General features: G+C 44.4%; 1 protein-coding gene across 2 annotated transcripts in view; it reads left to right on the forward strand.

The window, feature by feature from the left end:
* The window catches only part of atad2b (ATPase family AAA domain containing 2B), a 135,688-nt gene that overhangs the window by 28,827 nt on the left and 91,445 nt on the right, over window positions 1-15,416 (forward strand). For both annotated transcript variants that reach the window (XM_014205715.2, XM_014205714.2), the window contains exons 15-22: window positions 660-771; window positions 1,025-1,224; window positions 2,376-2,517; window positions 2,899-3,085; window positions 3,200-3,385; window positions 10,781-10,916; window positions 13,114-13,310; window positions 13,560-13,719. In XM_014205715.2, coding sequence (XP_014061190.1) covers window positions 660-771; window positions 1,025-1,224; window positions 2,376-2,517; window positions 2,899-3,085; window positions 3,200-3,385; window positions 10,781-10,916; window positions 13,114-13,310; window positions 13,560-13,719 — 1,320 coding nt within the window. The remainder of the gene's footprint in view (window positions 1-659; window positions 772-1,024; window positions 1,225-2,375; window positions 2,518-2,898; window positions 3,086-3,199; window positions 3,386-10,780; window positions 10,917-13,113; window positions 13,311-13,559; window positions 13,720-15,416) is intronic.

The raw sequence follows: 15,416 nt of genomic DNA on the forward strand, positions 1-15,416 counted from the left end.
CCTCTTGCTCAGTTGTGCACCGGGGCCTCCCACTCTTTCTATACTGATTAGAGACAGTTTGCGCTCTTCTGTGAAGGGAGTAGTACACAGCGTTGTCCGAGATCTTCAGTTTCTTGGCAATTTCTCGCATGGAATAGCCTTAATTTCTCAGAACAAGAATAGACTGACAAGTTTCAGAAGAAAGGTCTTTGTTTCTGGCCATTTTGAGCCTGTAATCAAACCCACAAATGCTGATGCTCCAGATTAGAAGGCCAGTTTTATTGCTTCTTCAATCAAAACAACAGTTTTCAGCTGTGTTAACATAATTGCAAAAGGGTTTACTAATGATCAATTAGCCTTTTTAAAATGATAAACTTGGATTAGCTAACCCAACATGCCATTGGAACACAGGAGTGAGGGTTGCTGATAATGGGCCACTGTACGCCTACGTAGATATTCCATAAAACATCAGCCGTTTCCAGTTACAATAGTCATTTACAACATTAACAATGTCTACACTGTATTTCTGATCAATTTGATGTTATTTTAATGGACTCACAATTTGCTTTTCTTTCAAAAACAAGGACATTTCTAAGTGACCCCAAACTTTTGAACGGTAGTATAGATGTTTAGCTTACTTCCTTTTCGGTTCTTTCATTTACTCCACTCCCTTGCTCCAGGTTACTGCGGTGCCGACATCAAAGCACTTTGCACAGAGACGGCCCTGGCGGCGCTGCGGCGGCGCTACCCCCAGATCTACGGCAGCAGTGTTAAGCTGCAGCTGGATGTCAGGTATTTATGGAGAGGAGGAAACTGAAAGTCCATATTAATGGACTGGAATCCATCGTCTTGTCTGCATGGGGGCAATCCTAACTTCCACTTAAGTTTAATTTCCATGTAGTCACCCATTGACATCAAAGCATGGTTAATACACAATTTGAACGAAGTGGAAGTTAGAATTCTTCCCTAAATCTGTATGATCTGCTGACACTGAATTTCCATTCTGGATCAAGTATTCATTTATTGATCTATCTGTCTCTATCAGTACCATCGTGCTGGGGCCTGGGGACTTCAGCCGCGCCCTGCGGACCATCGTCCCAGCCTCCCAGAGAGCCCAGGCCCCTCCAGGCCGAGCTCTGGCCCCAAACATACGCCCCCTACTGGCCAACACACTGTCCACAGTGCTGGAGGTCCTGCTCCGAGTCTTCCCCCATGCAGAATCACAGCACAGGGAGAGTAGAGGAGGTACGGGATCGCTCTTTCTGTCCGTCTGGGAATCGCTCTTTTTGCCCCCTATTTTGCTCTCCTTTTCCACCTGCTTTCTCTCGCTCTCTCTCTCACCCCATATCCGCTGGGAGTTGTACTATCTCTCATGCTTCTTTTAATAACTTACATTTACCACTCCACCGTCCTCCCTAATAAACCATGATCTCTCTACTAATAAGACCATAGCTTTCTCTAGCTTTTTTCCCCCCTTGCTGTAGCAATTTCTGCTCAATGGGCTGTTAATAGAAGTTATTTTAAATTGGAAGGACTTAAACATTTTTGTGGAAATTTTATATAACATATCTGGCTTCTTTACCTGTGGGATCGTCTGAGACCAGCCACCTGGACAGCTGATGAAACTGGATTTGCACAACCAAAGAATTTCTGCACAAACGGTCAGAAATCATCCCATGGAAGCTCATCTGCGTGCTTGTTGTCCTCACCAGGGTCTTGACCTGACTGCAGCTCGGCGTCGTAACCGACTTCAGTGGCCGAATGCTTATCTTTGATGGCCACTGGCACGCTGGAGAAGTGTGCTCTTCACGGATGAATCCCAGTTTCAACTGTACCCGGCAGATGGCGTGTATGGCGTCGTGTGGGCGAGCGGTGTGCTGATGTCAACGTTGTGAACAGAGTGCCCTGTGGTGGGTTTATGGTATGGGCAGGCATAAGCTAAGGACAACGAACACAATTGCATTTTATTGTTGGCAATTTGAATGCACAGAGATCCTGAGGCCCATTTGTCGGGACATTCATCCGCCGCCATCACATCAAGTTTCAGCATAATAACGCACGGCCCCATGTTGCAAGGATCTGTACATATTTCCTGGAAGCGGAAAATGTCCCAGTTCTTCCATGGCCTGCATACTCACCAGACATGTCACCCATTGAGCATGTTTGGGATGCTCTGGATCGACATGTACGACAACGTGTTCCAGTTACCAACAATATCCAGCAACTTCGCACAGCCATTGAAGAGGAGTGGGACAACATTCCGCAGGCCTCAATCAACAGCCTGATCAACTCTACGCGAAGGAGTTTTCACATCTGGGTTTTCAGTTTTATTTCTAGGTGGCACACACTAACAGTTTTTTTTCACAGTATTTCTTCCTGTCCTTCCTTCCTACTAGACATTGACAATCTGCTAGAGGAGGAGTTCAGTGAAGAGGAGACGGATGGAGCAGCTCCCTCCATCTACCACCTTCAGCCTGGATCCCCTAAGATGCACACACACCCCTCTACGGCACACACACCCTTCCTACACTTCACCACGTGAGTCTGACTACAGAACACACCTCTACCCCTAGCCACACACACCCCAGTGTATCAGGGCATTTTAAAGCCACCTTGTGGCCACAAGGAGAATGACATGAGCAAAGTCAACGTTAAAACCATTAGTCATCCTTCAGTCCTGTCATCAACACAGGAGAGGGAAGATAAATGTTCTCTATTAGATTCACATCCATCTACGAGGTACTTTATCTGATATAGATGGCTAATATGTTTAAAGATTATGAAATATGATTATGGACATTATAGTCCTCTAACAGTTTTTAGTTTAATCAATCAACTGGAGACTGATAGCCTATTTGGTAATGTAAGGACACATTTAAAAGATAGAAGCTGATTCTCACTCTCTTCTCCTCCCTCCAGATCAGCTCTCCACCAGCCCACGTCGTACCGGCCTCGCCTGCTGCTGGCGGGTCCCCCCGGCTCGGGACAGGGTTCTCACCTGGCCCCTGCTGTGTTACACCACCTGGACAAGCTGTCTGTCCACCGTCTAGACCTGCCCACACTCTACTCTGTCAGCGCCAAGACACCTGAGGAGTCCTGCGCTCAGGTAACACACACACCTCTACATATATAAACACACACACACACACACTCATACAGATCGCAAATATGTATATCGCACATGTATGATGTTTGGCTGTTGTGTGTGTGTGTCCGTCAGGTGTTCTGTGAGGCGCGTCGGAGCGTGCCCAGTGTGGTGTTCATGCCGCACATCTGTGATTGGTGGGATTCGGTTAGCGACACTGTAAAGAACACCTTTCTCTCTCTGCTCCAGGACGTCCCCTCTTTCACCCCCCTCCTCATCCTCGCCACCACAGAGACCTGTTACACACAGCTACCACAGGAGGTAGGCTAAACACACCAGGGTTTCTGTTAGCCGGTAATAGCCGGCTTTTGGCCGATTTCAAAAATAAATAAAAGGAAAAGCCGATAAATAAAACTGGCACAAGCCAATTGCCCGGGAAAATAAAAAAAATCCCATTGCAAAACTAGAAAAGTACATTACAAAAGAAAATGTTGTGTGCTTGTTTTAAACTATTTATGAAAATGTTAATGTTTTAATGTTTGCAGCTGAAATGGTTAAAGACTGGTAGCATTTAAAATGTCTACCACTGTGTTCTTACTTTTGGTCTTTTGATTCATTACGTTTTACGCTAATAACCACTGTTTATAGTTTAAATGTTAAGGATGTGAAGTTATGATAGCCTGAACATGAGGAAGTTGGTTTGGTCTCTCTAGCTTAAACGGTTCAATAGTTACTGTTGGTGAGTTATTTAATGCTAATTTACATAAATTCTTTAAAGTCTTTATCAATTTAAGTTAGGATATCTTGAACATGTGGAAGTTGGTTTTGGGTTCTCTAGCTTGAATGGTTCAATAGTTACAGTTGGTGAGTTATTTTATGCTAATGTATATAGTTATTAGGGATGTGACCAATGGAAAACATTTTACTGTTTAAACAGACTTTTTTAAAATCGGTTTTCCGTTTAAAATGATAAGTAAAAATGATAATTCACAATGCAGAATAATAGTCCTATTACGTATGTATCACCGCTAAGGCCGGGCAATGGAATTTGTCTACCGCGACCCTTTACAGAGAGGGAACGCAGCTGCTTTAACATGCCAATAATTGATCACTTTTCAGACAATCATTTTTAAAAAGTACCGCATTAGAAGCGTCTACCGTTTCAAACAGTAGAATTCTGCTCCTGGTTATAGTGTTCTATTGTTTCCCTGACACCAACAAACATTGCAGGCTGATGTCCTGCAGTGTTTATGCTACATTTTAATTCTTGACATTTAATTCTTGTAAACATTCCCTATCTTAGGTCAGTTAGGATCACCACTTCATTTTAAGAATGTGAAATGTCAGAATAATGGTAGAGAGAATGATATATTTCTGCTTTTATCACATTCCCAGTGGGTCAGAAGTTTATACACTCAATTAGTATTTGGTAGCATTGCCTTTAAATTGTTTAACTTGGGTCAAACGTTTTGGGTAGCCTTCCACAAGCTTCCCACAATAAGTTGGGTGAATTTTGGCCCATTCCTCCTGACAGAGCTGGTGTAACTGAGTCAGGTTTGTAAGCCTCCTTGCTCACACACACTTTTTCAGTTCTATTTCACAAATTTTCTATAGGATTGAGGTCAGGGCTTTGTGATGGCCACTCCTATACCTTGACTTTGTTGTCCTTAAGCTTTAACTTCCTCACTGATGTCTTGATGTTGCTTCAATATTGCCACATAATGTTCCTTCCTCATGACGCCATCTATTTTGTGAAGTGCACCAGTCCCTCCTGCAGCAAAGCACCCCCTCAACATGATGCTGCCACTCCCGTGCTTCACAGTTGGGATGGTGCCTTCGGTTTGCAAGCCTCCCCCTTTTTCCTCCAAACATAACGATGGTCATTATGGCCAAACAGTTCTATTTTTGTTTCCTCAGACCAGAGGACTTCTCCAAAAAGTACGATCTTTGTCCCCATGTGCAGTTGCAAACCGTAGTCTGGCGGTTTTGGAGCAGTGGCTTCTTCCTTGCTGAGCGGCCTTTCATGTTATGTCAAAATAGGACTCGTTTTACTGTGGATATAGATACTTTTGTACCGGTTTCCTCCAGCATCTTCACAAGATCCTTTGCTGTTGTTCTGGGATTGATTTGCACATTTTGCACCAAAGTACGTTCATCTCTAGGAGACAGAACACGTCTCCTTCCTGAGTGGTATGACGGCTGCGTGGTCTCATGGTGTTTATACTTGCGTACTATTGTTTGTACAGATGAATGTGTTACCTTCAGGCGTTTGACTGAACCAGACTTGTGGAGGTCTATAATTTGTTTTCTGAGGTCTTGGTTGATTTCTTTTGATTTTCCCATGATGTCAAGCAAAGAGGTACTGAGTTTGAAGGTAGGCCTTGAAATACATCCACAGGTATACCTCCAATTGACTCAAATGATGTCAATTAGCCTATCAGAAGCTTCTAAAGCCATGACATAATTTTCTGGAATATTCCAAGCTGTTTAAAGGCACAATCAACTTTGTGTATGTAAACTTCTGTCACACTGGAATTGAGAAATAATTGGTCTGTAAACAATTGTTTGAAAAATTACTTGTCGTGCACAAAATAGATGTCCTAACCGACTTGCCAAAACTATAGTTTGTTAACAAGAAATTTGTGGAGTGGTTGAAAAACAAGTTTTAATGATTCCAACCTGTGTGTATGTATATAATTACATCTGGGGGTTGACAGCCCAAAGCTTCACCCCTTGGTACATGCTATCTAGAGCACTCAGCAGTTGGCCCTACATGCCCTCCTGCTCTACGCGGGGTGTTGCAGGGGGAAGAGTTTGTCGGTCTCACTATGGTCAACTCATTAGCATTGGGGGAACCTGGTCTGTTGAATAGATGGATTTTCTATCTGTCTCTTGTTTTCTCTCACTCTTCCTCACTCACATAAAACCTGTGACTCTAACCATTGGGGGGGAACACACAACTGGTATTTTTTTGTCGGGATCGCGATTGCAGTGGGATCAATTAAAGCAAAAAAGGAGTTTAGATTATTGTTTGGGACAATATACAAACGTTTTGGGAAAGATGCATTGAAAGAAAAAGTCTCTGTCTGTCCACAACGTGCTTGTTGGGAACAGATGGGGTCTGCTGAAGTTTGAAATTTAGTCTGTCTCCTTCCATGGGGTGTTTTCTGGCACTGGGTTTTGATATTCTTGGGGTGTGTTCTGGCACACATTGGTGACAGCTATCCTCACAGCACCTCTCTTTGACAGGGGGTTTCGTCCCTACACACCACCACCACCACTCTTACAGTACCAGTCTGGAAGAGAGTGAGTGTGATGGGCAGGGAGAGTGTGACAGAGGGGGAAGGCAGGTGGTCCCAGCTGCCAGTCTCCCCAGCACATGTCTGGAATCCATGCCCACGTAAACCGCATCTGGGCTGGGCTGCAGCTAGGAGTAGGGCTGGATGAGCTGGAGTTAGTGGAGGTAGTTTCTGGGGGTGGGTAGTTAGGGGCTGGTAGGGGGTGTCTGAGGCTGAAAGAGCTGGGATAGAGGTGGGTAAATGTGCAGTTAGTGGGAGATGGTTGGAGGTTAAAGGGGCTTGTAGGGGGTCTTTGTGCCTGATCAGAGTGACTCATTGCTGGGCTTCAGAGGCAGAGCAAGTTCCAGTGTGTGGTCCGGAGGTCTGTCAGCATTGTCACACTTATGTAGAATCATCCTTGTCCCCAAACACACACACACACACACACCCGTGGAGCTGGCAGGAGTATGCGGTAGTGCTGATGGCATAAGTGTGTGTGTTCAAAACGCATGAACAGCAGGCACAGCCAACACAAGAATGGTGGCAACACCATTGATTTAAACTCCAGTCAATAAACCAATCAATGAGCAGTAGCTGCTTCTGAAGTACAGAATGTATCTGTCTTTATTGTAAAGGCCTGACAGACACCCATAGATCTCAGATGTCATTGAAAACAATGGCAACAGAGACACACACACTATTTTAGTCTCTTTCTTTGAAGCCTTTAGTTTAGAAGGCATGAAGGGTGAAACCAAGAGTCCATTTTGGGTTCTTAGAAAACAATGAATACTGGATTGGGGAGAGGGTTTTTTGTTTTGATGGGATATGGATTATGTCAGAATAGACTTTTCGTAGCAGGTTAGGAGAACTTGCGCAGCAAGTTGGGAGAATAAGGTTAGGAAAAGGGTTAGGGTTAGCTAAAATGCAAAAAAGTTATACTTTGACAAACTGTATCCCGACTAGTAATGAGAGGGGAAGGTAATCCCCCTCCTTTTTTCTACTTGTCTTTTAGCTGCTGGTGAGGCCATAATCAAGCTGCAATTCAATGGAGTATGAACACATAAACGCGCCCACACACTCCACGATACCTAATCAATTCCTCTCCAACTATTGTTCATTTCTCTTTTAAAAGTGTGTTTATCGATCGATTCATGTTTCTCTTGAGTGGCAGCTCTCTTGTTCACTACAGAAAAGGGGTGGGGGGGAGAGGAGCGAGCGGGAGGAGCAGAGGGAGAGAAATAAAATGTTTTGTTTTAGTAGACCAAAGGGTTTGTTATTCTTCCAGAGCAGCAGAGGCTTGGCTGCTGCTGTGTGCCACTGATCGTCAGCCAGGTAGACCTCTCCTCTCTCTATCCCTCCTCTGTTTATCCTTTTCTCCGCTCTCCCTCCACACATCCCTGCATACTCCACGGCCTTCCTTGGTCATTATTACCTTGTGTGTTCTGCAGACAGAAGCTCCCCTACTGTCTTTCTCCCTAACGCACCTCCGTCCATCCCTTTCTCTCTACCTCCCTCTATTCTTTTCTCGTCCATCCCTCATTTTCTCCTTCCCCCACCAAGGAGTCTCTGGCCAAGAGATGGGGAAAGAAAGGAGAAGAGGGAGAGAGAAAGAGAAAACAAACTTGTCAAAGAGAAAGAAAGAGGGAATGAATGTGAGAGACAGGAAGATATGGTAGGACGTGAACAGCAGGCTGTGGAGTAGAAGATGTGTAAGCCCGCCCTCCTCTCAGGTTATTCTGCACAGTGATTGGATGACAAGCTCTTTAACACACATTCTCGACATGGAAGTCTAGGGTTGTGTACTATACTGTCAGTTAACTAATTCCTGAGACCTGAAGACCCATTAACGCCTAGGCTTTTAGCTCAGTTGGCTAACGTGGTCTCCAGTCCATGTTTAGCTGACTGACTTTCAATACCAGGTTGGTAACTTAAGCTGACCACTGAAGGGTCATTACCTTTTGGCCCAGTAGTTGTGTGTCTGTATTGTTAGTCTTGTTGAGTCAGTATATTTACTAACCTTCCTAAACCCACTCTGAGGTACTTGTACAAACAATTTGATTTCTCCTAAAGCCTCTGATCCCAACTCATGAATACTGCATTCCTAAAAACAACACATCTTTTGATGGGTAGACTGAGACATGTACACAGCAAAGGGGCCGGGATGTGGGCTTCTCTCTCTACCTACCTACTCAACATTTAACTCCAGGTAACAGACAGAAAGTTGAAGAGACTAAAATGGACAAGTTCCTAACCGGAATAAAGCACATGCATGAAGTTGTTGCCCTGATGCCAGTTAGTATAAGCATTAACAAACACTAGACATTGACTTAAACTAGCTGAATCGGAACCAGACAGAAACTAAAGGCACACCGAGAAAGTGGTGTACAAGACAAGTCCAGGGCCCTGTTTCCCCAAAAGCATCTTAAGGCTCAGTTAATTGTTAGAACCTTTTGTAGGAACATCGTTAAATCTCCAAGCTGTTTCCCAAAACCATCGTTATTAACGTTGCACTTGAAAACATTCGGAATCGAACGCCTGCCTCAGACCACTCGTAGAACAGCTACTGAATCGAACGCCTGCCTCAGACCACTCGTAGAACAGCTACTGAATCGAACACCTGCCTCAGACCACTCGTAGAACAGCTACTGAATCGAACGCCTGTCTCAGACCACTCGCAGAACAGCTACTGAATCGAACGCCTGCCTCAGACCACTCGTAGAACAGCTACTGAATCGAACGCCTGCCTTAGACCTCTCGTAGAACAGCTACTGAATCGAACGCCTGCCTCAGACCACTCGTAGAACAGCTACTGAATCGAACGCCTGCCTCAGACCACTCGTAGAACAGCTACTGAATCGAACGCCTGCCTCAGACCACTCGTAGAACAGCTACTGAATCGAACGCCTCCCTCAGACCTCTCGTAGAACAGCTACTGAATCGAACGCCTGCCTCAGACCACTCATAGAACAGCTACTGAATCGAACGCCTGCCTCAGACCACTCGTAGAACAGCTACTGAATCGAACGCCTGCCTCAGACCACTCGTAGAACAGCTACTGAATCGAACGCCTGCCTCAGACCTCTCGTAGAACATCTGAGTGGGTCGTTAGATATTTGTTTTGCCCTCCTCGTCACTTTATACACCATAGAGTTGCATGGTTTATCCGTCTCTCTGTAACCGCCAATAACTTTAGAACAAAGTGGACTACAAATACAAAGTTACCAATGTCTTTTCAATTGATACTAACAAGCAACATATAAAAAGATGCTTCAAATGAAAATCGAGATGACTGCATTAAAATATAAACAGTAGGCTATAGGCCTATTTCAATCATATTGAAGACATTTCATGTTCAGTCAATTGATTTCTATGTTGCTACTTGTAGGCTACTGTCTGTAATTTGACTCAATATATTTCATGGTGTAGCCTAACATGAGCAATAATGTGCCAAATTGGTGATTTAGTGCATTTTTATTGGCTAAGCATTAAAATAAGCTGCCTCAACATTTTGCAGCCGTAGGTGGTAGTATCTCTCTAGGATCTGATCTGTAGTCAGTATTGTGAAATTATTCTAATGTTAAGATCTGATTGGAGAAAGCTGATCTATCAGTAAGGACACATGCTCCAACGACGCACTTAGCGACCGTTCTCTCTGTGTTGCGTTTTGGGAAACGCATGTTACATCTTCGGCCGTTGTAGGAACGATGCATCGTTAGAACTTAGGCTTACTAGTGTTTTATCAGGCAACTGGGCCCTGTTCTGTTGACACACACACACACACACACACACACACACACACACACACCAGCGGTCTAGTCGTAGCAGCTAGACAGACTGACAAGCTAACATTGACGGTCAATATCAAAAACCCCATTGATCCTCTTCATGGAACACATCTTTGTGTTTATCCTTCATCTGAAATTCAGTGTTTCTCATTGTGGCATAATATTGATGTTTGCTCCATCCCAGCTTTGTGTAGCTCTTTTGGGAACCGCTAATTTAATCTTTGAGCTTTGAAAAGTAAAGTTCTAGAAAGTGAGTGGCTCAACAGTAACACGGCAACAGGTGGTGAATAAAGCAGGATAATATATTACTGTGATATTGTTTTACAGATAAAGAGAACAACCCACACATTGCTATGTACAGTACGTGCTCCCAACTTCAGTTTGTAACAACGTGGGCAAACTTTTGTTTAATGGGTTGGAGGCACTGTCCTACCACCTTTTATTCATTCAACATCTGTCTACTGCTACTGACCTTGACACTTCAAAATAATTGTCTTCAATATTACATTGGCTTTTCCCTGAACACCAAGTCTGGACAAATCCACTACAAATATTCTGATCCCATACACCAGGCACAAATCCATTGGATAAAGTGGAACTGAGCTGTTTCTACAGTTGTGTTCATACAGGGGAATTGTTGTTGTCTCTCCCAGGTGAAGTTGATGTTCCAGAGGACGTACGGGGAGGTGGTCAGTCTGTCTCCACCTGGAGAGGAGGACAGACGGAGGTTCTTCACTGACCTGCTACTGGTACAGGCTGCTAGAGCATCGCTACCCAGGAGACACACAGGTACTATGCATTCATACATGCAGAGAGATACAGGTTATTACACACACACACACACACACACACCAGGGTTGGGTCAATTCCATTTAAATTCCAGTAATTTCCCAAAGTCAAACAAATTCCAATCCACATTTTTGTCATTGAAAAGCATTGAAGAGAATTGGAATGGGAATTTCAGTGTACCTTCTGAATCTTCATTTTGGTTTCATCTTGTCTTTCCGTTTCCTCTCTCCTGACACACATATTGCTCAAACCACCGTACAGCTCAATTTCTCTTTGAGCTCTTGAGTCATTGAATTTTTCCTTCACGTGGAAAATATACATTCCATGGCCTAGTAAGAAGAATGTAACAGGAGGGCTGACTAGTAGTAACAGCACCTGTAGTACTCCCATCTCTCTCACCATCTCCCTCTACGACACTCCCTCCCCCTACCATTAACTTCCCTATACTCTCCTCCAGCCTCCCTTTTCCCTCTGTTCCTTCTCAGTGTAAGAGAGCTGTACACCGTGGCTTCCATGGCACAAGACTTTCAAATGGGAATAAAGCAGCGCAGATCGCAGCATCCTCTTTGATGCAAAGCAGGGGTCCCACACGTACACAGACACACACACACATTCTGACCCACACTCTTGGTATTCTCTTAACCAGCTTCACCTGGAATGTTTTTCCAACAGTCTTGAAGGATTTCCCACACATGCTGAGCACTTGTTAGCTGCTTTTCCTTCTCTCTGCGGTCTGACTCTTTGCCTTGATGACATCTTTGCACACTCTTGGCATTCTCTGAACCAGCTTTGAGGTAGTCATCTGGAATGCATTTCAGTTAACAGGTGTGCCTTGTTAAAAGTTAATTCGTGGAATTCCTTTCCTTCTTAATGCGTTTTAGCCAATCAGTTGTGTTGTGTCAAGGTAGGGGTGGTATATAGAAGATAGCCCTATTTGGTAAAAGACCAAGTCCATATTATGGCAAGAACAGCTCAAATAAGCAAAGAGAAATGACAGTCCATCATTACTTTAAGACATGAAAGTAATTCAATACGGAAAATTTCAGAGACTTTGAAAATTTCTTCAAGTGCAGTCACAAAAACCATCAAGCGCTATGATGAAACTGGCCCTCATGAGGACCGCCACAGGAAAGGAAGATCCAGAGTTACCTCTGCTGCAGAGGATAAGTTCATTAAAGTTACCAGCCTCAGAAATTGCAGCCCTAATAAATGCTTCACAGAGATAAAGTAACAGACACATCTCAACATCAGCTGTTCAGAGGAGACTGCGTGAATCAGACCTTCATGGTCGAATTGCTGGAAAGTACCCACATCGAAATGGTTTGGAATGAGATGGACTGCACAGTGAAGGAAAAGCATCCAACAAGTGCTCAGCATATGTGTGAACTCTTTCAAGACTGTTTGAAAAGCATTCCAGGTAAAGCTGGTTGAGAGAATGCCAAGAGTGTGCAAAGCTGTCAAGGGAAAGTGTGACAACATAGTTTTGATGTCTTCACTATTCTACTATATATATATTTATTTATTTATTTATTTATTTTTCTTAATTTATATATATAAAATAGTAAAAATAAAGAAAAACCCTTGAATTAGTAGGTGTTCTATAACGTGTGTGTGCGAACACAGACTGATTGCATGGCCTCATTGACGCACGGCAGAGGTCCCCACTCTGTCCTCTCCGGGGGTTCCCCCCTGAATAAAACAGCAGCCCTACTTCCATCAGGGACTGCTTGTAGAGGTGTGAGGGAGGCTGGGGAGAAGCAAGGGGGAGAGAAGGAGCCAGCTATAAACCCAGCACTATTACCCATAATTACATTCACAGTTGATCGTTAGTAACCAGGATGGAAGATGATGCTAAAGTGAAGCAGGACTATCACTGCCTGAAAAGAAAGAAAAGGCAACTGCCATATTGTTGTCCAATCCTTCTCCTTTTTCCACTCTTCCCGCCCAATCATTTCACATCTACAGGGGTTAGAGGTTGATTTGGAATTGATCACATATATCACTTTGTGGGCCAGAGACTTGGGGGTTCAGGGTTTTTGCTGATGGGTTGATGATGTGTTTAGAAAGAAATCAATGCTGCGTTTCCCCTAGCCTGTGTGTCTCACCTCAGCTTTCCCCCATGGATCAGCTGAGAGTAGAAGATCTGAAGGGGGACCCACTCTAACACACACTCCCCCCCCCCTCTCTCTCTCTCTAGCTCTGCAGTGTGAGGAGGTGCTACCGGTAGTGGAGACCCTGGACGCCAGGGTTCTCTCCCCCGAGGAGCAGCGTCGTCTGGCTGACCAGGAAGAGAACACTCTGAGAGAGCTGCGTCTGTTCCTCAGGGACGTCACCAGGCGCCTTGCCGTAGACAAACGCTTCAACATCTTCAGCAAACCTGTCGACATCGAGGAGGTGGGCAACAACACATAGATGGCCTGTTGTTGTAGATATGGTAGTATACCTCAGTAGATAGTAATAGAAAGATGGGCATGTGCCACCCTAGGAAAGTTGCATTGTGAATTGAGTCCTTTCGCCCCTCTCACCTCTGTCTCCATTTGAGTGTTGCACTGATTGTAGTGAATTGACACTGCTGAACTGATTTCTCTTTTGATTTAAATGGAGTCAATAGCACCAGTTTAAATCGACTGTGACTCCTTTTAGGTGTCAGACTACCTGGAGGTGATCCGTCAGCCCATGGATCTGTCTACTGTCATGACAAAGATAGACACCCATAAATACCTGACGGCTAATGACTTCCTGGTGGACATAGACCTGATCTGCAGCAATGCCCTGGAGTACAACCCTGACAAGGACCCCTCAGGTACACATGGAGGGATTAAGGTTTTGGCTATGCCCTACTGGCACCCTATTCCCTTTATAGTGCACTACTTTTGACCAGGGCCCTATAGGCTCTGGTCAAAAGTAATGCACTATGAAGGGAATAGGGTGCCATTTGGGACCCATATTGTTTACTTATATAGCTCATCTGGTGCACCTCTCGGGACTAACAGAATGTAGGCTACCGGTAATGTTACCAGCAACATAAGTCAGTAGTAACATTATAGTTATGGAGACATCCACATTTGGGAATGTGACTAGCTTGTAGATCCAGGGATGTGCCTAGCTTGTAGATCCAGGGATGTGCCTAGCTTGTAGATCCAGGGATGTGCCTAGCTTGTAGATCCAGGGATGTGCCTAGCTTGTAGATCCAGGGATGTGCCTAGCTTGTAGATCCAGGGATGTGCCTAGCTTGTAGATCCATCCAGGGATGTGCCTAGCTTGTAGATCCATCCAGGGATGTGCCTAGCTTGTAGATCCATCCAGGGATGTGCCTAGCTTGTAGATCCATCCAGGGATGTGCCTAGCTTGTAGATCCATCCAGGGATGTGCCTAGCTTGTAGATCCATCCAGGGATGTGCCTAGCTTGTAGATCCATCCAGGGATTTGCCTAGCTTGTAGATCCATCCAGGGATGTGCCTAGCTTGTAGATCCATCCAGGGATGTGCCTAGCTTGTAGATCCAACCAGGGATGTGCCTAGCTTGTAGATCCAACCAGGGATGTGCCTAGCTTGTAGATCCAACCAGGGATGTGCCTAGCTTGTAGATCCAACCAGGGATGTGCCTAGCTTGTCAGTTTCTCAGACTTACATTATTAGTACGCTGCAGCTATGCAACATAGTGGCATGCAAGGCTTATCTAGTGAAGACTAGCTCTGTCTTGTCTCTAACCAACCTAAGCATTGTTTAGTCACAGTCACACACCAGCAATTATCAGTACTATCTTCTGCTGCCATTTCCATTCACTTAACACTTTACCCATGTATGATGACACAGGAGAATTGAAATCCCAGCTATTCATCTGATACATTTGACTGTGACAAAAGTAATTAGATGTAGTAGATATGAGTCTTATTCATTATGGTTTATGAAAGTGCTTCAAGGCAGTGACAACTTGAAATTGGTTTTCTTTCGTCACTCAACTTGAAATCATATGCACAGTGAGACAGAACCCCCTAAAACTATCATCGCCCCAGCTTAATATCTCTGCTGTTTCTCTCTGCAAAGCTGCATCTGCATGAAAAATGTTTCATTTCTCAGTGGCCCATTTCAATCCATTTTTATCTCAACCTCTTCCTCTGCACCACTGTTACTGCCAGTGTAGCCAGATAAAAGGAAAAAGCACTTCACACACACTACACTACATTACTACCCACACACCCTGAGAAGCAGGGGCCACGTGCACTCACTCTCACACACACACACACACACACACACACAATCCCACACTCCCACGCTGTTGAAGACTTGCGAAAAAAGTATTGTCAAATCAATTAGAATAGCATACATTATTTAAACACGTATGCTGTGTTGGTGCTTACGTGGAAGTAAAAGTTGTATGTATGGACTCAGGCTTATGAATAATTCCCAAGCCGTGGGAAAAACTGAAGTTCCCTCTGTGTCTGTCACAATGGAATAACTATGCTGTGGCAATAATTGAAAGCCATAGCGATGGAAGCCT

The sequence above is a fragment of the Salmo salar genome, chromosome ssa06 (assembly GCF_905237065.1).
Source record: "Salmo salar chromosome ssa06, Ssal_v3.1, whole genome shotgun sequence".
Lineage (NCBI taxonomy): Eukaryota > Metazoa > Chordata > Actinopteri > Salmoniformes > Salmonidae > Salmo > Salmo salar.